Source organism: Lycorma delicatula, chromosome 10, assembly GCF_047948215.1.
Source record: "Lycorma delicatula isolate Av1 chromosome 10, ASM4794821v1, whole genome shotgun sequence".
NCBI classification, from domain to species: Eukaryota; Metazoa; Arthropoda; class Insecta; order Hemiptera; family Fulgoridae; genus Lycorma; species Lycorma delicatula.
The window spans coordinates 43,085,459-43,109,572 of record NC_134464.1 but is presented as its reverse complement, the minus strand read 5'-3'; the positions used below and the strand labels follow the sequence as shown (position 1 = coordinate 43,109,572).

Below are 24,114 nucleotides of genomic sequence, written 5' to 3'. Positions count from 1 at the left end.
CTGTATTATTTGTTTAGCCTTTTTTTTTTTTCAAAATGGATAACACTGTGAGAAAAAGTTAACTTATAAATAGAGAAGAGGTTCTGGTCTTGCCCCTCAGTTAACAAAAATGTATAAAATACCATATCAGAACCACCTTTTTAAGTGCTCTACCTTCAGAAAAACTAATAAACATTGGTGTCCAAGAAGTTCTTGCCTGCCAAGAGCTTCTACCTGCATTTCCCTGTTCAGTTAACCAAAATTATAATGTTGCAATATTCAAACAGTTATTTTCCAAAATGTGCTCTTCACAAAAAAATTAATTCATATATCCAAAAGGATCAAGCTCTGACCGCTTAATAAAATCTCAAGTATAGCATTATTCCAGCATTGTCTTCTATTTTAAATATTTTACCATAAAAAGATGTAAACAGTGTTCAAGAGGCGGAGCTTTTATCTTTAGCCTCCAAAATTAACAAAAATTGAAATATATGTAAACAATATATGAAATATATATCTTTCAAAATCTTTCATACCTTAAAAAATTGTAAATATCATATAGGAAAAGTTCTTGCTTTCTTGTCCATACAACCCATGCCTCCTAACGTCTTCACTTTAACAAAAAATATAATATGCAATCTAATCTGGTTTTTTTTTGACAATCTTACTATATCCCTTGCCCTCCATGGGGCCCTAGCATATAAAGTGTCATATTTGTCTTTGGTACCAGTGCAAACTTAATTATGTGGAACCTACCAGGCAGACTTCTTAAATTCTTTTTAAAAAAATTTGATATTCAAATTATTTTCAACCGATATTGTTTGTTTTTCAATGACACATTAAACCCTCACTGATTTTTAGTTTGCCTAAGCATTTATTTAATTAAGATTGAAATCAATTATTTCCTACCCTCAAAATAATAAATATATATGTATTTTTTCTTGTGTGTCAAAAAAGAAAAGCTATTCTATTTTTTGAAAACTAAAAGTAAACAAGCACCCATATTAATTAGCTTTATACAATATTTTTTTTTTGTGATTTAGCATTATGTAAACTAATATATAATATTAGTTTGGATGTTTTCTATTAACTTAGTTTATATTTTTATTACAATTAATTTTTTTTTTTATTATTATTATTATTATTATTAATTACTTTTTTTTATAAAGGTTAGCAGCAGAAGAATCTTGGAATCTCAACACTCTTTGTTTATATACCAAATGTTCATCAATTGTTAATCATAATGAATAAAGGTGAAGAACATTGGGTACAGTTACGCATTGGTTCTGTTGATACTGATTTTACAGATACATTGAACAAGGTACTGCATTTTTTATTATTTAATTTTTTATGTTAAAAACTTACTGAGGAATAAGTAAAACAGTGCCTAATTTGAATGTTTTATATCTATAGTAATTTCATATTTTCAAAATTTGTGGTCAATTTCATCACACTTAGGGAAAGTTTGTACTATTAAATATAATCTCCTCCATGTTATGATCATTTGTTTTCACTTGACCCATTTTTAGAGTGTATGCAGTTTTCTTCCTATAATTAGATCGGAAAATACCCAAAAAGTTATACACTTATGTTTTACTTAAGTTATATAGATTAAGTTTTTATTAACTTTCATTGAATATTATGACAAAAAGGAAAAGCTAAAAAAATAAAAATGCCCACTCCTGTTGAATATTGAAATTACTTCAGTAAAATTGTATTGAATCATGTTTTCAATTTTATTTTGAGCTGAATATATAATTCAACAATATATATTACCTGTTAGAAATGTCATTAATTTTTGGCCAGGTAACAGAGATCTAGCGTATTGCTGGAATCTTTACTTTCCATTTCCATGAACTTGTCATCATATTAGGCCCCGTAGTTGGTTTTCTGACAGCAAACATAACAGACACATTTTCCCTTATATTTCTTAGGGATAAATCAAGAGATTTAATATGATTTATAATTTCAGATCTTAAAAAAAAAACCTGATTAGTAGATACCCCACAATGAATAAATGCATTCTTGAACACGTGACTTTTATGTCTAGTCACTGCCGATTTAAAATTGCAGTTCAATTGAGGGATTACACCAGTTTAAAAAAGGGAACAAATTTTAATTCCCATTCAAAATCCTGGATTGTGTCAATTTTAGATTAAATATTATGAGCTGATAAATTTTTTTTCACATTCTTAAATAAAAGAATGATTATTAATCTATTATTAAAAGTATTTGTTTAGCTTTTGCATAAATTTTATTTGGCTGTACAGTTGAACTAGTGACGGTTTTGTTTTTAGAGAAACCTTAACAATTGTGGTAAGGTTATCAAACTTTGTTTTTGGCTGGTAATTTAAGAACAAAATATATTTGGAAGAACAGGAGATTCTGTGTAGCGATTTGTTTTGATAGCTCATTTCAAATGAATAACCCATCAGGTTGACTATTAAGAAAATAGTCAATCTGATGAGGAAATCTGGGAAACGTATGAGGGCATATTACTGTGGATAGCGTAGTAATATGTGTAACCATTATATGGTACTCATATTATGTGTGGTGGCTTAATTACATTCATAGGGTGGGTCATGGAACCACATAAGTGGTAATATATCATTTGACTGCAAATCATGTTAGGTCCGTATTGTGTATAGAACCCTTTTTTCTTTTTTTTTCACTCAAGGAAGTGAAGTTTTTTTTTAGACAACTCCTCTTTCAGGTTATAGTGCTGGGATTGCTCTATCAGTTAAAACCTCTCCCCTTCTCAACATAATGTCGGATACACCAAAATTTTAACTCTCTATCATGAGTATATTTCAGACTCTCTGACCAGATGAAATGTCCTAGGTGTTTTACAGGCATCAAAAGTAAAAAAATTGCAAAAAAGCAAGGTTTGAGTAATTAAAAATAATAAATTTCTCAGCTTATAGATAGAGAGCTCATTTTGGTGTCATTTTAAAACTCTTGGAATGGGCTTTCATATGATATGTCACATGGACAGGTTTTTTGATATTAATAGTTCAAAATGTAATAAAATATTAATAGTCCTAACGTGTTGTACATGTGGTAAAATATTCATTATGGAATTGCAATGTGATCATGGTGAAATAAAATAATGAACGTACATACTCACCACTTAACTGCAATTTATATAGCAATTGCCATCTTTTCATCAGACGTATATGTGTGCCCCCCCCCCGATCTAGCTTCCCTCCAACACTTGCATCGCTTCAATGCTACAAGCTCAATTGGAGGGATGCCTGCCAACCCAAATTGCACTTGCAGAAACCATTCTGTTGCTGCTGGCAACTCTCAAGGCAATCTGGTGTTTCAGCCTCTCCATTATTATTGCCTTTTTTGTTTTTAAGGCCCTCTCCCAAACTGCTACTCCATAATGTAATGTGGCCCATACCACTCACCATCACCTTTCTTTTTGACACGTGTGGCCAACCTATATTTTCCATAAATCGATTTAAGACAGAACCATCCTCCCTATTTGTTCTGTAGCTGTAGCAATATGGCATTAAAAGCCCTGTCTCCTACCAGCCCAGATGCCTAGGTATTTGACTTCCTTAGATGTGGAGACATCCAAAGTCCCCTACACGTGCCCATATTGGAGTTGATTATCTCTTCCACACAAGGACAATCACCTTCTCTTCCACCAGCTCCAGGCCATTCTGTTCGAGCCATCCATTCCATTCACCAGCTCTGTAGAGGAGCTTCCTTAGTCCATGACCTCCTCCTCACTCCTTCCAACTAGAACAAGTGAACCAAAGTGGATAGGGGAATGTCTTCCACCATTGCCTCATCCCTGTGGCATTGTTCTCCATCCAGGAATAACTGTTCAGCAAAAAGAGGGAGTTGCCTAACAGAAGACACCAGAAGCTTGTGCCCAAACATCTGGGTGGAAATCCTGAATCCATTGCTCCAAACATCTTCATTCAGCATTTCACAAAGCTCTTTTTACCTCCATTTCTTGGTATCCCAGGTAGCACCTTGTACTCATTCCTGGTGGAAACACCTCCATCAGCTGTCTCAACTTACCACTACAGACTTCACGAACAACACAAAATAATTCTAATAAGATCTCCTTAGATCAGAAACACCAACCTTGAACATGATCGCCATGTAGTCACTTGGTATCTCCTCATCTTTCAGTACCCTACAACCTTTCACCTTATTCAAAATGGGTTTGCTGACAAAGGTGACAAGCCATAGTCCCCTCTAAAAAATCTCAGTGGGAATGTTAGGCAAGATGCAAATGCTAAAAGATTGTAATAACTCCAAACTCTATCCACACTAAACTTCCAGCACGGGTGCTACCAATAACGGGATACTTGTTGGACACATTAATGATCGCAGCATCACATCTTTTGTCATAAATGTGACCCACAGCAGCAATCAAATCCCGATTTGGTTTGCTAATCAGAAGAAAGTCTATGCTATACCAATGCTGTCTCATCAATAACACTTACATCTTTAAACTTGTTTCCTTCTCTCTTTCCCTTATTTGTTTTCATATTTTTCTTTATAAAATTAAGTATTTCCTCCTTTAATCTGAAATACCAATGAATTACTTTCAAAGTAACTTTGAAATATTGTGATCATTGCTCAGGTAGTATTTTAATATTGTTAAAAAAACGTTTGTTTTGTGTAAATTTTGTTTGTGTAATTTTTTTCCTGATTTTTATTTAAACACAACTAGCAGTAAAATATTTCATATTATTTTATGTTCATAAAGTCACTTAATCCACATGCAAATCAAACTTTTAATGAAAAAAAAAAATTAATTGTATAAAACAGGAAACTAAGCAGTTTTTAAAAACCTTTTTCACTTACATGTCACAAAAAGTGTTCAAATTGGCCATCTTGAGTTTTATATGTTTCTTCGTGTGTTTAGTGCAACTTTCAATAGACTTGTACTAACATTAAAAGATGCTGTCTTTGATATTTTCTTTAATTCATCCAAAGTGGTTTTTGAAAACCAAATGGCCCCAAAGATAAAAACCTGTTAGTGAAAGATTGGGAAGCACTATTATGGAGGTCATAGTCAAAAATTATATGGTTATCTAAATATTTACATAACTACACAGTCAAATCATCAGTGTGGCATGTAGCATCATCTTATTATAACCAGTTTTTTGCTCTTAAATTTCAAGCAAGACTACTAAATTAGTAATATTGTATTATTTTTAATTCTAAATAATATTTTGTAGGTAATGTTTGTGTAAAAAATTGCTCATTCTTCATCATGAATTAGCACACTGAACACCAATTTTTGAGAATTTTTTTACTACCTTTCATGATAAATGTATGGATTCTCAGAACTCCATACTGTATTGTTTTTTGTTTATAATGTATCCATAAAGATGTAACCCCATAACATAAGCAACATTGGGTGGAGTTTCATTGCATGCTTCTGGAATTTATTACAGAAGCACGCAAAAAATGATGCATGACTAAAAATAATTAATCTTTAACCAAATAAACAGCAATCATTGGAAAAAAAAGGTTTGAATAATGTTGAAGTGTATTGTAATGTTCATAGATTCTGTGAAAGTGGTTGTAGTATTACTAGTTAAATTTTCTATAAAACAAAAAAAGCATTCATTCATTTCTAAATGTTTTGGAAGTGATTGTTAATTTTTACATTTTGAAGTAATTCATTATTAGTGAAATTTAAGTAATTTTGATTTAAGATATACTGTAATTTTGCTAGTGTTAGCCGTGAAATTCTGTAGACGTCATTTTTTATATTAGCTGACATAATTTAATGTTATCTTATGTAATATTGATATTAATCCATTGGCTCAAAACAATTAATTGAAATATTGTATATATTTTATTGTAAACTTTTGTTAACTGGACAGAAAAAAAAAGTTATAAACCTTTGTTGAAAATTCATATTTTAGATCAAATCTGTAGTTTACATCTTTGTTAAATATTGGATCTTTAAGTTGTGTACAGGACAGTTATGGCAGGATTATACTGCCCTGATTTTTTTCTTTTTGTTGAAAATGATGTTAAATAATTTTTCTTTAGTATAGAAAGTAATTGATTTATATTTGTTCTGTTTAATTAATTTTATTCTATTTAATTTTTTTCCTTAGCCACAACATCTAGTAGGAGAATCTAGTACTGATAGTTCAGGTAATTACAACAGATTATTGCCTGAATGTCTAACAAAGAAAGCTAAGTTAGAAGAAAGAAAGGAAAGTAAAACAAAAGCAGAAGAACCAGTAGATATATCATTGAATGAAGAAGATTCTAAACAAAATAATATATCTCTTAGAAGTGGAACAAGATGTGATGATATTACTAACAATGATAGGTTTAGTTTTAATAAGCTAGCAATAAGGCGATCTGCTATGTTAAAAGAGCCTGTCATAAATGATGATAACAATAGTAATTCTGCATTAGAACAAATGGAAGCTGGTAATTTTTTTTTGTGTTTTGTTGGTGTTATATATTCATGAAAGTTTAAAAAGAAAATTCTTGATTATTATATTGTTAAAAAAAACTTATTTGTAGCAACTGTACTGACTTTTTCATTTGAATGAGTTTTGTTTTGACATTAAGGTGTTCTCAGCTATAGTATTAAATTGTATAATCATCTCTATTAATCGAAATTCAAAAATTGGTACAAGTAGATTGGATTGAAAGTGAGAACATGAAGATAAGAATTTCAAATCAACTTACTCATATACAGACACAATATTACCAAATGCATGCTGCCTCATGCTACTTCCTTTCTTCTTTTTTTGTAAAATTCTGTAATTCTGAACTTAATTAATTGGCCCCAATTTCTAGTTTTTCACAGCTCTAGTAACATTATATTTAAAATAAGATTTTCAGTGTGATTGGATTTAAAATTGACATTGACAATCTGAAGATCTATCAGTTTAAGTATCATTTAAGACCCATGGTCTGTCTAGTTTCATTATCATTATCATTTTTGGCACATGAAATATTTATTGCTGATCTCTGCAAGCATAATTCTGTTTATTCTCATTTTTTAGGCTTGTGGTGAAATTATAAAATAAGAGCATTGGTTTCAAAACTATCTGTAACACATGTTATGGTGAAAAGATATAATTCTGATATGCACTCCACACTATGATTAGGTATTTGCTTGGGGCTGAAGCATACATATTAGTAACTAAAGAGATGTTCTATTATAGTTAAACCTTTTGATTCTAACCTATACTTTCATTTATGGATTATCTACACTACAATCCTAATCACCATCAATACAATAGTCGTTCGGCCATTGGACTTTATTTTTGTTGCTGTAAAACAGTTCAGTCTACAAAAATATTTTTAGAATTTCTGACTTGTTACTTGAAGATTTGACCTGTATTAGTAAGTTTATTTCTGCATGAAAACTTTTTCTATTTTAGTTTCAGTATTTCTTTTTTATCCAGGAATTTTTAAGTGTAACAGTGTTCACTACCCTCCTTGGATTGCTAGATTTAAATCTATTGTTTATCATCAATATTATGTGCTTATAATGGAGCCTATGCATGATAATACATATTATGTACTGATTGCCAACATAAAGAAACTAGCAGCTTGTTAACATAAACATTCTTATAGGTCATATGCTAGTGACAAGTTAGTTAAAGCTATGTAAATATGTGTAAAGAATAAAAAATATTTGTGTGAAGCAATCCTCAAGAACTAAGCCTTAAAAATCTGCCATTCAAAATGTTTAAAAAAATCACCTCTCTTATTATTATTATTATTATTATTAGATATATTATATTATTAGAGTTACAATTCTCTGTTGTTTTACATAACTCCACCCGTGCTGTAACCCCAAAAGAAACACTTTTTCTGTGGACATGTTCAGTGAGAACATGAAACATAGAACATAGAAAAGGATTAAACATTTTTAAACAAGGTATTGTTCAGAGATTAGACACATTTGAACATGATCATAGTCAACATAAAGCTATTAACTAATGAACAACCACATGTTTTCATTGAAGGTGAACCTGTGGTTGCTCCTCGTAAATGTTAAAGTAATTGATCCTTTTATCGTTCAGAACCTCTGTTATGTTACAGCAATCTTGTTTTTTTTTCTGATATCATATCTCAACAGCTGGTGCTTCTCTGTACTATGGCAATACTGTTCACAATTTTCTGAATATGACATTTCTACAGTTAGGAAAGGTTGTGTAGATAGCATGGCTTCAACATTATTAGATTTCACTGCTTAATAGTTTACATTGATTTACGTTAAACAGTCAGTATTTAATGTTAATATAAGTAATTTTGAACAATGAAAATATGAAGGATTTATGCTGTTCAATTAGTTACTTTTTGTCAAGTATGACGAGCTGGATTGTTTCAGTTTCTGCTGGGCAAACAAATTACGACTCGCATAAAATAGATATAAGGATTCAATTCCACTAGATTCATTGTTGATGGTCAGAATTTTCCATTATAGTCTGACCATTTTCATACACAAACTGGCTATTTTATTTATATTTATTGGAGTTGTGCTCATGGAAGATTGTACTGACCTACCTTTGTTTTCTAGTGATATTCTGCCCTTCTTAAAGTGCAATTGACTCCTAAAACATTGGCCTGCTCATTATTTCACTGCTGGATTGTTTTAAAAAATCTCCGTTGTGGCTTCTACAAATTTGATAGAGAATTTTTTATTACAGTACATAAGGTCACAAACAACACATTCAACAAATTTTGACATATTCAGAACAACATTTCCTTTACTGAGTTATGAAGGTCACTCATTGACTGCTCACCTTCTACTGCAGTAGCAAACGCCGCGTGGCTTCCTGCACTCTGTGTATCTTTTCTAGAACTTGTCTTGGAATTTTTTAATTACATTTACTATATGTATTAGTAATAGTATTGTATTACTTACTAGAACTATTGATGTAATCTTAATACGGTAAAGTAAGGTAATCTTATTACTTGTTAATTAATCAATATAATTTGTTATCTTTTTGTCATGTATGTTTTCATAAATTATATTTTGGTGTTACGTGTAAGTAGAGCAGGATATGCAGTAACATTGCATCGGTGATTAAAAAAAATAAAAAATGCCAGTTTTCCTCTCCCCTACAGGCCTTATTTATTTTTTATTATATTAATACTTTTTTCCATAAATGGAAATTGTTTAATGGTGTCCAAAATTGTTTTGGTTGGTGTACACCAATAATGGTGATATATGTAAATGATATTTGGCTTGTCATGTTTGTAATTCATTTTTAGGTGCTGTTTCATTTTATCACTGATAGAGTGAATAAATTTTTATGTATTGTAACAAGACCTGAACAACAGATTTTTACCTGAGTAATGGATGTCTGCCAATTAAGAAGAAAGTAGTATAAAATAATAGTGGAAGGAAAGCAGAAGGAGACTAAAAGAATCCTTTTTCTAAGGCTAACAGGTCCATATAACATCGTTTTTTGTAATACTACCTGCTGACATACCTCAACAGATGTTGTTCAACAATAAGAATTACTGAACCAGAGTAGGAATTTATGGGAAAATGAAGAACTCTGACGATCATTCTCACGCTTCAACGTTAGTCTGGTTCTGCAGGTGAACAGGATAGGAGTATAAATACTCCAGGAAAGATGAGTTAATGTCAGTTTTTAAGTAGTGTGTGTTAACATGTGTTCAGTGCGATTGTAAGATGGTGTTATCTGTCAACGTGTAGTACTGCAGGGTGTTTTCGACATGATGTCACAAGCATTCCAAAGTGAACAGCTCCTTTTGGATGCACTGGCTCCTGACAATTCAGCGGCTCCATACACACTATATAAACCGGCTCTGCACTACAGTCAGGCAGTTTTCTTCTCTCAATTTTCATGGAGTCAACGTACAAACTTACAAAATATAATAATATTCTTTAATAATGTATCATTTATGGAATCATTAAAAGCATTTATATACACTTATACATAATCTTGTATTATTCATTCAAATATTAAAGAATCAATCTAATTATGAAGTGATAAATGTCTGTATTTATTTATTATTTGAACCAGCGGTAAATTCATAGAGTAATTACCCTAACCAAGGTACTACACCACCGACCACCTATTATCTCTATTTATCTATGATGGATAGCAAAGTGAACAGAATGCTACTATGAACAATTAATTTCATCCTGTTAGGAATACTGTTGTCACTTTGGAGTTCCTCAAGCAGGAATAACAGTTATGAAGAGGTTATTAGGTAAAATACTAATAATACTCAAAGCTGTGTAATATTAGAAGAATAGAAATTTAGTTAATTATCGTACCAACATGTTATTGCACGTAATATTTAATAAATATACTTTCAAAACATTTACTGATGCTGGGATGTAATAAGAATTATAATTATTTTTATTTTGATTGACTAATATGGATACTTTATTAAAAATGTATAAATATTTCATTTATAATGTTAAATCATGATTCTTTATTATTTTCCAGATAATATGACCATGATTTCTCAAATGTTACAGCCACCAATGTTAACTGACCAATTACCAGCAGATGACTTTGTTGAACATATGACATGTAGGACTGTTAGAATAGGTTCATATAAAGTATTCCCTAGTGATCAAGTTATATTAACATCTCAATATGTCGGTATAAGTGTACCGTCTATAGAAGATAGTAAGTCTTCCTAATTATTTTATTATATCTTGTATCAGTTGTAATTAATGGAATTTCCGATAATTAACAACTGTTGGCTAATTAAATGGTTTTTATGTATTTATCGAAGTTACGTCTTTTTATAATAAAAGTTGCATTCTGTAAACTTAATTAACAGAAGGCTAATATTCAGAAAAATAGATGTTTTTAGACAACTAATGGTATAAGTAGATTAATATTTATATAAGATGCTGCATGAAAATGTTTAACCATTGAAACCACAATATTATAGGATTGATCTAAGAGTAGCGACACCTTTAATGCAACTTTTATTTATCATATTTAAAAAAAAAAAAAATAAGGTTTGATAAGAACCTGTACTTGTTGACAGTACATTCTTTAGTTCAGTTCTTCAGATTGTGGAAATTTTGATTTTTTTTCAGTTTGTTTTTTCAATTCTATCTTTTTTGTAAACTTCAGCTTTTAAATAATCTCACCAAAGGAAATCGGCAAGACTGAAACGTAACATTTATAACCAGTTTGTTTGATTATTACAATATTAAATAAAAATTAATTTGGTCTGACAGTTTAATTGTGTAATGCGTAAGGGTTTCACATAGCACTTTAAAATAAATTTTCTACAAAAATCAAGACAATTTTAAAATAAATAATCAATGAAGGAATTTGTCTTTGTCAATTAATGCTGTAATAAATATCCATTCATTAGTTTTTCTACACTAAAAACTTGGCTGCATAATTCTAATCTCAAACATACTTTGACTGATTACATAAGCTTATCTTGGTCAAGGAATTTTTAAGTTTAAGTAATGCTGTTTCCTTGCTCTTCATTGACAAGTTTTTTTTTTTTATTAAAATCATTTTTGGCTCCCGGTTCACTACCAATATTATGTTTGTATTATTTAATATCATATTCATATATATTATTTATTTTAAATCGGTTCTTTTAATATCATACTTCTCTGTACTGTCTACAAATATATTTATTTTTATTTTATTGGATCAGCGAAAGTACAGAATAAATAAAGTAGGATGACTTACCTTATTCCACTACATATATGCAGGAGCGCTTTTGTGATTTATTTGCATCAGCTGTATTATATATTCATCTCAAATTACATTACAAATTTCATAAAATATAATTACATACATTTATTTATCTTATTTAAAATTTAAAACCTTTAATCTTTTTTTTTTTTTTAATTTTTTTTCAGTTAAATTAAAAATTAAAATCAAATAAAAATTTTAATTTAATTTTAAGTAAAGCAATTATGCATGTTGTCCATTTAACTGAACTTACTTTACTCCACTTTACTTTAAATTATTTTTATTTGATTTCAATTTTAATTTTATTTTATGCCTTGACATCATATTTTTACATATGTAAAAATGTTTACAATTTAATTTCTAATGGAAATTGGTTTGCAAGTCAAAATAAATAGAAATATAGTTACAAATAGTAATATTTCCAAAAATATTAATAAAAAAGTAATTTACCAATTAAAAAATAAGTTGAATAATAATAATTGCATTATCTTAAAATCGGATAAAACCAAGACACCTATCATTATGTATACTGAAAAATATAACAATCTTATGAAAATAGTATGTATTAGAATATAATTTCAAAGAAATGACCCCACAAAAAAAATTTCAAAAAATAACTAAAGTTTAATAAAAAAAAAACCTAATTTTAATTATAAAAAAGCAATACAAATTACAATTATAAAAATACAAATTATTGATAATATGTTGTTTGAAATATTTGACAACAAAATTACTTTAAACTTAATGATAAATATTATATTCAGGAAAATACTTTACCAATGGGTTTTCCATTATCACCTATCATCTCTGACATTTATTTATGGGATTTTGAAGATAAAATTATTTATGGCATTATTCATACACATGATATTCTATTATGGGCTAGGTATGTTGATGTTTTTTTTAGTTTATAATCCAATTATACACAACAAACATTTAATTATTTTGAATAAAATTAATTCATATTATAATAGTTGGAAATTTACTTCCTACCTTTACTACCTGATATCGCGGAAGAAAACAATCGGTCCTATTTTTTTCGAGTACACCATTAATGCAGAACGATATCAGGATATTTTATTTCAGTTCATTGCACTGTTGGAAGAGGAAGACTTCTGATTTCGTTGAGGAATTCTTTGGTAATCGTGTTATCGGTCGAGGCTTGTGGCTACCAAGATCTCCAGATTTGACTGCGGCGGATTTTTTTCTATGGGGTTACCTCAAAGAAAAAGCCTACAGCAACAAACCACGAACACTTGAACAATTGAAAGTCAATAATGAACAAGCTGTATTAAATATCCAGCCACAAACTTTGAAAAAAGTTGCAAGAAACGCTGTAAAAAGAATTGAAGCTTGTATTCAAGAAGATGGCGGCCACTTCCAACATTTACTCTAAATGTAAGGTAATGGATGGTAATAATAATTACATTTACATTTACACATGCCTTTTTATTATTTCAGTACCTACCAATATAAGGTTGGGTTGCGTTTTATATGGGACACCCTGTATAATAAAAATAAAAGTAAATTAAGCAATGAAATAGATATTATAAAACATAATTGTTATAATGCTTCTTCAATTGATAATGTATACAAAAAACAAAATTTAGAAATTAATAATGCTACAACTCTTATACCTATAAATGATACACAAAAAACTGACAACATATATTTAGACACTGATAATGTTGTTAAAAATACAACCAATAATTATGATAAAAGTAAATTTAAACCGGCATATAAGACAATCATATAATAAAATATTTAAAAAATAACAGCACTGACTTACATAATCAGTGTGGAATTTATAAAATAAAGTGTAATGATTATGACCAAAAAAAAAAAAAATTATGTTATAAAATAAAATAACCATATATATGTAGTTATTTTATTTATTTGACTTCATATGTTTTTGTATATATGATTGTAATTTTAATAATGTAAAAAAAAAAATGTATGTTTGATATGTAATTTTATATAAATATATATTTTATACAAATGATGTGGATCCTACAAAAGTGCTTTTGGAATAAAAAAAGGTAAGTGCCATTTCATTTACTTTGTAATTCCATACTTTGGTTGTTCAAAGTATCTTTTATAATCTTTGATTATAAAAAAATACTCTATATTATTAATATATGTTACCAAATAAAAGATTATGGGTGTAGAATTATTATATATTATTAAATAGAATGTTTATTTAAAATGTAGTTTTTTCTTATTAATTTTTTGTTTTTTATTAATTAATAAAGTATACGCTTTGTTTTTAGGAAGTAAAAGTATAAAAGTTAGAATACCATACTCACAAATAGTTAAAGTGTTAGCGAATTATGGTCGTGGTTTGCCTGTCTTTTTTATTTACACAACACCATTAATGGGAAGTAAAATTAGAGATGTATTAAACATGATTTCAGAAGATGGTTTCTACTATGATCCTGCTAGCAAAGGTAACATTTTTTAAATTGTGAACATTACCAATTCATTTTAATTTTCTTTCAGTTAGGCATGAAAAATTTCTGATATTAATTATAAAAAAAAACTAAAAACAATCGGTTTGTTGCATTAAAATAGAAAAAAATTTGTTTGTTGCATTATGTAGAATAATTATTTTGTTTTAAGTTGTAATGTTTGTAAGAGGGTGAGTCAAATATAAAGGGTAATTCTTTTTTATAAATTTATTGATTATTAATATACACAGTTTATACCTTCATTTCTCTATAAAATCTCCAGCACGATCTACACACTTTTGCCAACGATTTGGAAGCTTGAATATTCCTTGTTCATAAAAGGTTTGAGAATGAGTCATCAACCAATTGCGCACAGGCACATCTCTAATGGGCATACCCTGTCTTTTGTTTCAGTAGATGGCTATTGTTGACTAGCAGCAGGCAATAGTAAGCTGCATTCACCGTTCATTGAGTGTGAAGAAAATCAATGAGTAAAACTCCTGAGTCAAAAAAAATTATTGCAAGAACTTTTCCAACTGACAAATGGACTTTGGCCTTCACTGGGCAGCCCTCATCCTTCCTTCATCACTTTTTACTCCAGAGTGTAATGATAGATGTAGATCTCATCACAGGTGATGATGCGCCTGAAAAAATTGTCCTCTTCTTGCTGAAATAGATTCAGAAGTCTCTTGTAGATCTCCATCCTGACCTGTTTTTGATTTTCAGTCAGCAACCTCAGAACCCATTGAGCACTAATTTAAGTCAAGATGATCAGCGATCTACACTTTCTCGCCTGCCCTTAAATTGTCTGGCCCATATATACTCAGTTTTGGGACAGTGTAGCATCCCCAAATTGCATCTTTAAACTAATTAAAATTTGCATAGGTTTAACGCCTTCATTAGTTAGAAATTTTATGATTGTACGTTGTGCAACAGACGATGGAACCTCTTGTCTGCAATGGTTGTACTGATAATAGAACATAGCAGAGAGCTAACCAAGCTGGTTCCTGCTTTGTAACACACCGAACATTAATCCCCCACTCCACCATCCAGCTCGAAACTACTTGCTGCATAGAATAGCAAAAGTACTGTTAAAATTTGATTCACCCTCATAATATTGTATTTTAAATCTTTCCCCTTTCATTTCTAAGGATGGTAAAAAATTGAAAACCTAAGTGTTTATTTAAGCCGTCTTTACATCAATATAATTTTCTTTGTATATGTTAATTTAAAATTATATATGTAAAATTCTGTAAATGATTTGTCAGTAATTTTATTTCTTTAATTCTTTGAAGTTTGTACTTACGTATGACTAGTGTATGCTAAAGGACATTTTTTTTAAAATTGTACAAAAGTCTTTCTTAAATTCAAGTTACATAAAAAAAAATCAAAACTGAAGATTCTAAAGAACTAACTGATCTTTTTTTCTCAAATTGAGAAACATGAGTATTTAAATGAGAGTGGTCAATTTTGGTAGAGCACATGCACTTTTTTTTTTGTAATCTCATAGGAGCATGTCAGTTTTTGCTTAGCAGCCTGTGACAATCTGGAAAATTCCAATGATATTATGAATTTGTGTTAAAAGTTCCTTTCACTTGAACAGAAGATGATTTATTTTGACCTTCTACAAGGCATGCTGGCATCTATTAATGGTGATTTAACTTTGTTAAGACCCTGATTACTAATGAAGTGAATCTTGGGTGTATGGTAGATATGACTAAAAATCCAAAGTTCAGTTATCACAGTGGTAGTCATTACCTCCAAGATTGAGTAGAGCAAACAAATGAGCAGAGTAAAAGTGATGCTAACTGTGTTTTATTTTTACTACCACAGAGTTTTATGTCATAAACATGCACCAAATGTTTTAAACATTGGAGGTTCTTTATTGTCTTCATGATGCGGTTTGGCATTAGAGGTCAGAACTGTGAGAATCACAAGTAGCAGTTGTATCACAATAATACACCCACCCTTTTTTCATCATGGATTTCTTAGATAATCAACAAGATTTTTCAGGTTTCCCTGACTCCTCATTCCTCAAACATAACTCCTTTTATTTTTTGTTGTTTCTAGAGTTAAAGATATGCCCCTGAAAGGATCCCGATTCGACATTCAGCAATACACAATGACAAATATAACAGCACTTTTTTTCAAAAAAGACTACAAAAAATTTTGTAACAGAAGGACCATCAAATTAAGTGTGTGGTTACAAGATGACTACTCAAGTAAAGATAAGATTGGAAACCACTAATAAGCTGTTTTTCCCCCACAACATATGATCTAATACTTCTTGAACAAACCTTGTAATTGCTATTGTTTTAGCGCCAATAAAAGTTTATATAAGTGCATTCTGTATTTAAAAATTGGATTACATTACTAAAGCACCAATATTTTGATTATGTATAATTAAGCTAAACATTGGGATCATGATGCACTGTTAACTTAAAGCTCAAAGTATTAATAATTATATTAAATGTTACTTGAACCAAGCAATGAACTTATAGAAATATTTACTTTATTGCTTGCCATGTTGCCATGTTTTTATTACTGTTATAAAATTATTTTTAAGAAACTTGGTCTCCTTGTTTGTGGTCTATAAAGTATCATTACTTTCTTTTGTCTTGTGATCAGTCAATACTGTGGAAAAAATAAATACAAATTCAAAAAGTATATGAACATTTTTATTATTATGGTAGTGGAATCTATAAACCATAAATCTTTTATAAATTATGCGTTATATCTGTAAATTAATATTTTATAAAACATTTCTTTCATATTGAAATATTGTTTTTTTCACAGTTGAAACACAAAAAAGAATTATTCTGTTACCAAATAAATTAAGTAGCATGGAAAAATTTAAATTCAAAGCAATTTTAAATAACTTTTTTGACAAAAACATGTATGAAGAATTAAGTAGCAAGGAAGCTAATGATATTTTAGTTCGAGCTTTGCCAAAAGAGGTAATTATTATAATTAGTATCTTTTTTAAAATTAGCAAATTATGTTGATTATTTGTACAGGATGTAGAAATAATTAAAATAAGCCCTTATCATACAGCATTTTTAAGTAATTTAAACATTGAGTTAAAATTAAACATCTAGCAAGTCATGGATTTTTTTCGTGAAAATATAAGTACACATGTGCCGCACATGTGTGTTTATATATATATATATATAAATTTAAAGAACTTGCTCAACCTAAGTACAGAAATAAATAAAGTAGTATGACTCTTACCTGATTTTGTCATATATACAAAAACAATTTTGCAAATTTATCACATAGTCAGTTGTAATCCGTTTTTTTTAAATGTTCATGTCAAATTACGTATTATACATAAACATTATCAAGAATAATAAAATATTTTTCTTTTTTTTATAAAATATAATAAAAACTTAGTTAAAACTTTAAAAAAAAATAAATTATAAAAATCAATAACTTGAAAGTTAAAAATTACATATATAAAAATTTGAATTCAATGATAAAAATATTAAAATTAAATATATAATAAATAGGTTAAAATGGAATAAATATATGTGTGGTCTGGCTAGCCAATGTTACATTACTATATAGATTTGAAATAGATTGAATTATATATTAACAGTGTCTGAAAAAATGCTGCCATCTACTGCAGATTTTATAATCGTGTCATCCTCATATTCTGTTTGTATGTAAAATCTCTCTGAAATGTCTAAAACATTATTTATATTGCATTATTTTTTGATTTCTAATATTTCCAAATTTTTTTAGTACTAGGATGGTTAGCTATGATATTAGTAATATGTACCCTAGAGCATACCCATAAATAAAACAATTAACGTAATAAAAAATAAATTAATATACAATCACAAAGACCCTTTATTTATTGTTATTTGAAATGTATGCCAACAAAATTATTTTAAATCTGATGACAGTATTATACTTAAAAGAATACCTTACCCATGTTTTCATTTGTCTACAGGATTTTGAAAATAAAATTATTTATGGCATTACTCATACTCATGATATCTTATTGACCAGGTATGTTGATGATATTTGTGTGGTCTATAATCCCGTTATATATAATGAACATCTAATAATTTTGAGCAAATTAAACTCATACTGCAATGGGTTGAAATTTACTTTTGAAATTGAAATAAATAGAACAATAAATTACTTAGATGGTAATATCGAAATTAATAATAAAAATAATCATTTTATAACTTCAGTATATAGGAAACCCACAACTAATAAAACCACTATACATAGATATTCAACTCATCCGTGGTCACAAAATTAATACTTATAATAACATTGTTAATAGAGCAATTAATTACACACAATATAATGAAAATAAAAGTAAATTAAACAAATAAATAGATATTATAAAACAAATTGCTATATATAATGGTTATAGCGAATCTAGTTGATAATATATACAAAAAACAAATATAAAAAATTAACAATAATACATGTTTAATACCAACAAATGACATAAAAAATTGACAGTGTATATTTAGAATATGTATATACTGATGAAATTGTTGAAATTATAACAAAGGTTTATGATAAAAATAAATTTAAGCCTGCATGCCAGATAAATAACCATATAATAAAACATTTAAAAAACACATGCCAGATAAATAACCATATAATAAAACATTTAAAAAACACTAAACACTAATTCACATGGTTTATACAACTTGGGTGGAATTTATAAAATAAAATATAATGACTGTGACCGTATTATATAGGAAAGACTATTAGATCTTTGACAACTAGATTTTCTGAACATTTTAGATATTAAAAAAATGGAAAACTGGGTTTCTCTAATGTTTCTGACCATCTTATTAATAATAAACATTCAATATCTGTAAATATTAGAAATTAAAAAGTATAATATGAATGTAAATAATAGGGGTTTAGTCATTTTAGAGAGATTTTATATATATAAATATAAAAGTAGATCTAATTTGATTAACCTACAAACAGAGTATGAGGATGACATGATTATAAAAGCTGTAGTAGATGGCAGCACTTTTTCAGACATTGCTAATTAATAGGTAAATCTATTTCAAATCTGTACAGTAAAGTAACATTGGATAGCCAGATCACACGCATATTTATTCTATTTTAACCTACAATATATTTAATTTTTGACTTTAAATGTTAAAAAAAATTTAATTTCAATTTTTAACTTAAGATTATTGATTTTTATAATTTATTTTTATTTTTTTTTTATTTAACAAAGTATTTTATAAAAAAAGAAAAAAAAATATTATTCTTGATAATGTTTATTTGTAATTTGACGTGAATATTTAAAAAAAAAGATTACAACCGAGGATGTGAGAAATTTGCAAAAATGTTTTTGTATATATGCAAAATAAGGTATCATACTACTTTATTTATTTCTGTACTTAGGTTGATCAAGTTCTTTAAATTTATATACTAGTACAGGGAAATATGATTCTTACAATATTGACTTAGAAGAAGAAAAAAATATATATATATGGACGAAATGATTCCGGAACCGATTTAAACTTTCTCCATACTTAAAATCTCAATTAAAAAAAATCGGTTTGCGCCTCCACGTTGGTTCGTCTGGATAACCAGTTAGAAACGTGGAGATTTCTACTGGTGAACTAAATCGGAATCACCTCTCTGGATCACATCCAGAGTTGTAACTCGGGAATTTATTCCCACCCAAGGCTGACTTGCCTTTGAAAGTCAAATATGGAAGGTCCTTTAAGAAAAAATCCACCGTCTGGTAAATACCAGAGAAGGCTGCACTCGGATCCGGTGGGCAGCTGCTTAAAAGATAACAATGAATCGGAGCGTTTGGAAACACCCAAAAACAACACAACTTCAAAATTGAGGATAAGACTCAAGCAAATAAACTACATTGCCACTCACAACATTAATTCTCTAACTCAACCCGGCAAACTAAAAACTCTAACAGACATAATGGACAAACAAAATATCCTAATCGCAGGACTTCAAGAAATGAGAAACACCAATCGAGAGCCATTTGAATCTCAGGGTTACAGAATTTACAAAGGAATCCCCGGGAAACGTGTGATGAAGAATTGCCCACAGTTCGGAACAGGATTTGCAATCAATCTTAAAATAATTGACTCAGTCGTAGAATTTAAGTCTTATTCCCCCAGGATTTCAACCTTAACCCTAAAATCAGCCAATAAATTCTACACCATAATAAATGTCCATGCTCCCACCAATGACAAAAACAATCTTAAAAAAGATAGAGAAGAGATGGACAAATTCTGGGAACTTCTTGACCAAACTGCAAACAACATAAATAAGACCCACACGAAGATTTTAATAGGGGACTTTAATGCCCAACTTGGTAAAGAACGAAGATATCGTGATATTATCGGAAAATGGCCTGCCCAAAAGAAAACTAACAAGAACGGCCAAAGACTTGTCGAATTTTGCAGAAACCATAATATGATCTCAAAATTCACCTATTTTATGAGAAAACCAAACAAATTGAAGACTTGGAAACACCCAGATTGGAAAAAAGGAGAATGGCAACTGGATCATGTTTGCATGGACCGGAATTATCACAAGGAGATTTATAATGTAAAAGTCTTGAGAGGAACAGATACTGGATCGGACCATTACTTAATTAAGTTAAAATAAAATTCACCCCGCATAAAAAGAAAAAATCCCAACCTAAAAACAAAAGAGCTTATGATCCACATAAATTAATAAACAATGCCATCTTTGAAGAAACAACAAAAAAAATCAAATTAACTAATAATTTAAAAGAACTGACATCCCAACTGAAAGAAATAGCTGAAGAACTAGCCCCTATAAACCCAAGAAAAAAACACCAATGGTGGAATGAAGAATGTGACATGGTGGAATGAAGAATGTGACAAAGCAGTCAAAGACCGACACCGGGCTTGGATCAACCACCAAACCCAGAAAACTGAAGAATCTAACCATGAATTCACCAAACAAAGGAAAATAACTCAGAAAATTATAAGAGGAACCAAACGACAAGCCCAAAAAAACTTGATTCAGCAAATAGAAGAAAGTTCCAAGAAAACTAATTTCCGAGACTATTATAAAATTTTTGGTCAGGCTCTTCAAAGATATGAACCACCCACCCGTATGCTGAGAGGAAAAAAAGGAAATATGGCCCACACCAATAAAGAAAATGCTGAAATTTTGGCAGAAACCTTCAATAGACTCCTCAACTGTGATGACCCCCCAGAGCTTTTTGAGATTGACACTGAAACTCCAGTTAAAACTTCACCAGTAAATATCAACCCACCAACAATTCAAGAAGTTCTCGCAGCCTTAAATGAAATAAAAAACTACAAAGCAAGCGGAGAAGACCAGCTTTTCGCAGAACTCTGGAAACACTCATCAGTTTATTCAGTTAAAACTTCCCTACATCTATGCCTCGTGAAAATATGGAACGAAGAAAAACTTCCAGAACACTGGACCACAGCCCTCATCCATCCATTACATAAAAAAGGGGATAAAACTAATCCTGAAAACTACAGAGGCATATCTCTCCTGGATTGCACATACAAAATCCTGTCGAGAATCATATACAACCGATGCAAAGACCAACTTGAACTGGAACTTGGGGAATACCAAGGGGGATTTAGGCCATGGAGAGGTTGCCCGGAGCAAATAATATCCCTAAAACTTATGATGGACTTATATAAAAGACGGAAAAAATAACTAATAATCACCTTCGTCGACTTTAAAAGGGCCTATGATTGTATACACCGACCATCCATGCTGAATATTCTGAGAAACCTGGGCCTTCACCCTAAACTCGTAAACATGATAAAATTAACTTTAACCAATACCCAGTCCAGAGTGAAATTCAGAGGTGAACTCTCTCAACCCTTCTACATAAAAACTGGATTGAGGCAAGGAGACGGCCTCTCACCACTCCTTTTTAACTGCGCCCTTGAATTTGTCATGAGAAAATGGTATGAAATAAATCCCAAAAATATAAAAATGGGTACTAAGAAAAACTCCATCACACTAAATTGCCTAGGATTTGCAGATGACCTCGCTCTTTTAGCAAATAATATTCAAGAAGCCAAAACACAAATCATGAGCCTTCAAAACCTAGCACAAAAGATAGGGCTTCATATCTCTTTCGAAAAAACTGAACTAATGGCCATAGATCCTCTGGTAATAGAGCACATTACGGTAAACAATCAGAAAATTAAAATAGTAAAACAATTTAAATATCTAGGGGAAATAATAACTTATAATTTAAATGAAAAAGTGGCATGGCAAAACAGGACAAATAAAATGATTAAATCCCAAAAATTAACTTGGTCAACATATAACCAAAAATGCCTTTCTGCTAAAACAAAACTTAAACATTATAAAACTGTAGTACAGCCAGAAGTCACCTACGGAAGCGAGACCCTTTTCAAAATCACTCAGAAAAACCGAATTGAAAAAATTCTGAAAATAGAGAGGAGAATTGTCAGAACGTGTATCAATAAAAAACACCAAAAAGAAGGCCAATGGTGGATTGTGCCAAATGAGGTGGTGTATCGAGAAATAGAGCCTGTTACTGATACTATGCGGAAAAAAAGAATCTCTTTCTTCGGTCATCTCATAAGGACACCGCAAACAAGACTGTCAAGAAATATCATTGAAAAGCTCTGGTTCCAAAAGCTAGAAGTAGGATGGATCAAAGAAATTAGAGAAGATATGAAAGAATTGGGAATTTCCCTGACTGACCTACAGAATAAAACTGGAAAAATTACAAAGCTAAAGGATAAAAGCATTAGATTTAAACAAAAGACAGACAAACGACAAAATACAACGAAGAGGGTGTTTACGGATGAAGAAAAGAAAGCAAGATCTGAACAGATGAAGAAATACTGGGCAGCTCGAAAGAGTAAAATAACACGCTTTTCTCAGAAAAGATCCAACTAAAATTGACTTAAGTGGTCCCATGTTGGCCGTAAAAGCATAATAATAATAATAATAATATATATACATTAATGTATAATTAATGTATAATTAATAGTGTGTGTGTGTGTATTTATATGGAATAATATAATTAATTAAATAATGAATAACTAACAATAACAGATTGTAATTCTCTAACTTTTGATTGAACTTTGTTTTGGTTTTGTAGTAGCTGGTTTTTTTTTGCATAAAAGCTTGAAGGATCAGGGACTCTTCTGCTGTAGTTTCATATCCTTGCTAATAACCCACTCAGTTTAAGCTTGATGTTTAATTTTAATTCAATTCTTTGTTTAATTTATTACAATTTAACTTTATTTTTGAGCTCTTAGAAAGATTGTAATAACTATTAATTAACCATTTTATAATGGAAGTTGCTTTTTTTCTTCTTCCATCTGGCTAAATAACAGCTACCCATTTATTGCTCAGAAGTTAAGTCAAGGAATTTTTAAGATAGGATGTACTAGTAGAACTGAGTAATTACAGTTGTAGAAAGCTCAGTCTTGTGACAGAAAGAGTAGGCATTATACAAGGGATGTTCAATAAATTACTGAAACAAATTGATGTTGAGAAAAAAAAGTTAATTCAATGACAGTCAAATTTACTACTTTTTTAATATAGTCTCCAGCAACATTTAGACACTTGTCCCATCATTCTGTGAGATTTCTGATTACCGCAGCGTAGAAGTCTTAACCTTGCTGTTTGAACCATTCATGTACCACTTTTTTGCCCACTTGACATCAAACTTCTTGCCACGTAAAAAGTCTTTGAGCAGGTTGAACAAATGAGAATAGGATGGGACGAGGTCTGGGCTATAAGCAGGAGTCATTTACTTTCTGCTTCAAACCATTATTTGAACTCAGAACAAATGTGAATCCAAGTGTCTATAGGCTTGAGTCATCTGTCTTGGAACCAATCTTGAAGGCATTTTGCAATAATTCAACACATCATGAATGATTGAATGCATGGATCCAACACAAACTAGCAATTTGGAAAATTTTGACTCGCCTGTCTTCATGAGTAAAATCATTTATGCAATTTTGCAGCATGGTAGT

The 24,114-nt window shown here is 29.9% G+C and overlaps 1 protein-coding gene across 5 annotated transcripts in view; it reads left to right on the top strand.

Annotated features, from left to right (window-relative positions):
* LOC142331278 (uncharacterized) overlaps positions 1 to 24,114 on the top strand; it is a 35,349-nt gene that overhangs the window by 4,326 nt on the left and 6,909 nt on the right. For 3 of the 5 annotated variants that reach the window (XM_075377061.1, XM_075377060.1, XM_075377059.1), the window contains exons 2-6: positions 1,149 to 1,300; positions 6,084 to 6,408; positions 10,431 to 10,616; positions 13,931 to 14,107; positions 16,904 to 17,064. In XM_075377061.1, the coding sequence (XP_075233176.1) occupies positions 1,223 to 1,300; positions 6,084 to 6,408; positions 10,431 to 10,616; positions 13,931 to 14,107; positions 16,904 to 17,064 (927 nt within the window). In that variant the 5' untranslated portion in view covers positions 1,149 to 1,222. The remainder of the gene's footprint in view (positions 1 to 1,148; positions 1,301 to 6,083; positions 6,409 to 10,430; positions 10,617 to 13,930; positions 14,108 to 16,903; positions 17,065 to 24,114) is intronic. The other 2 variants (XM_075377063.1, XM_075377062.1) reach the window with 2 other exon arrangements.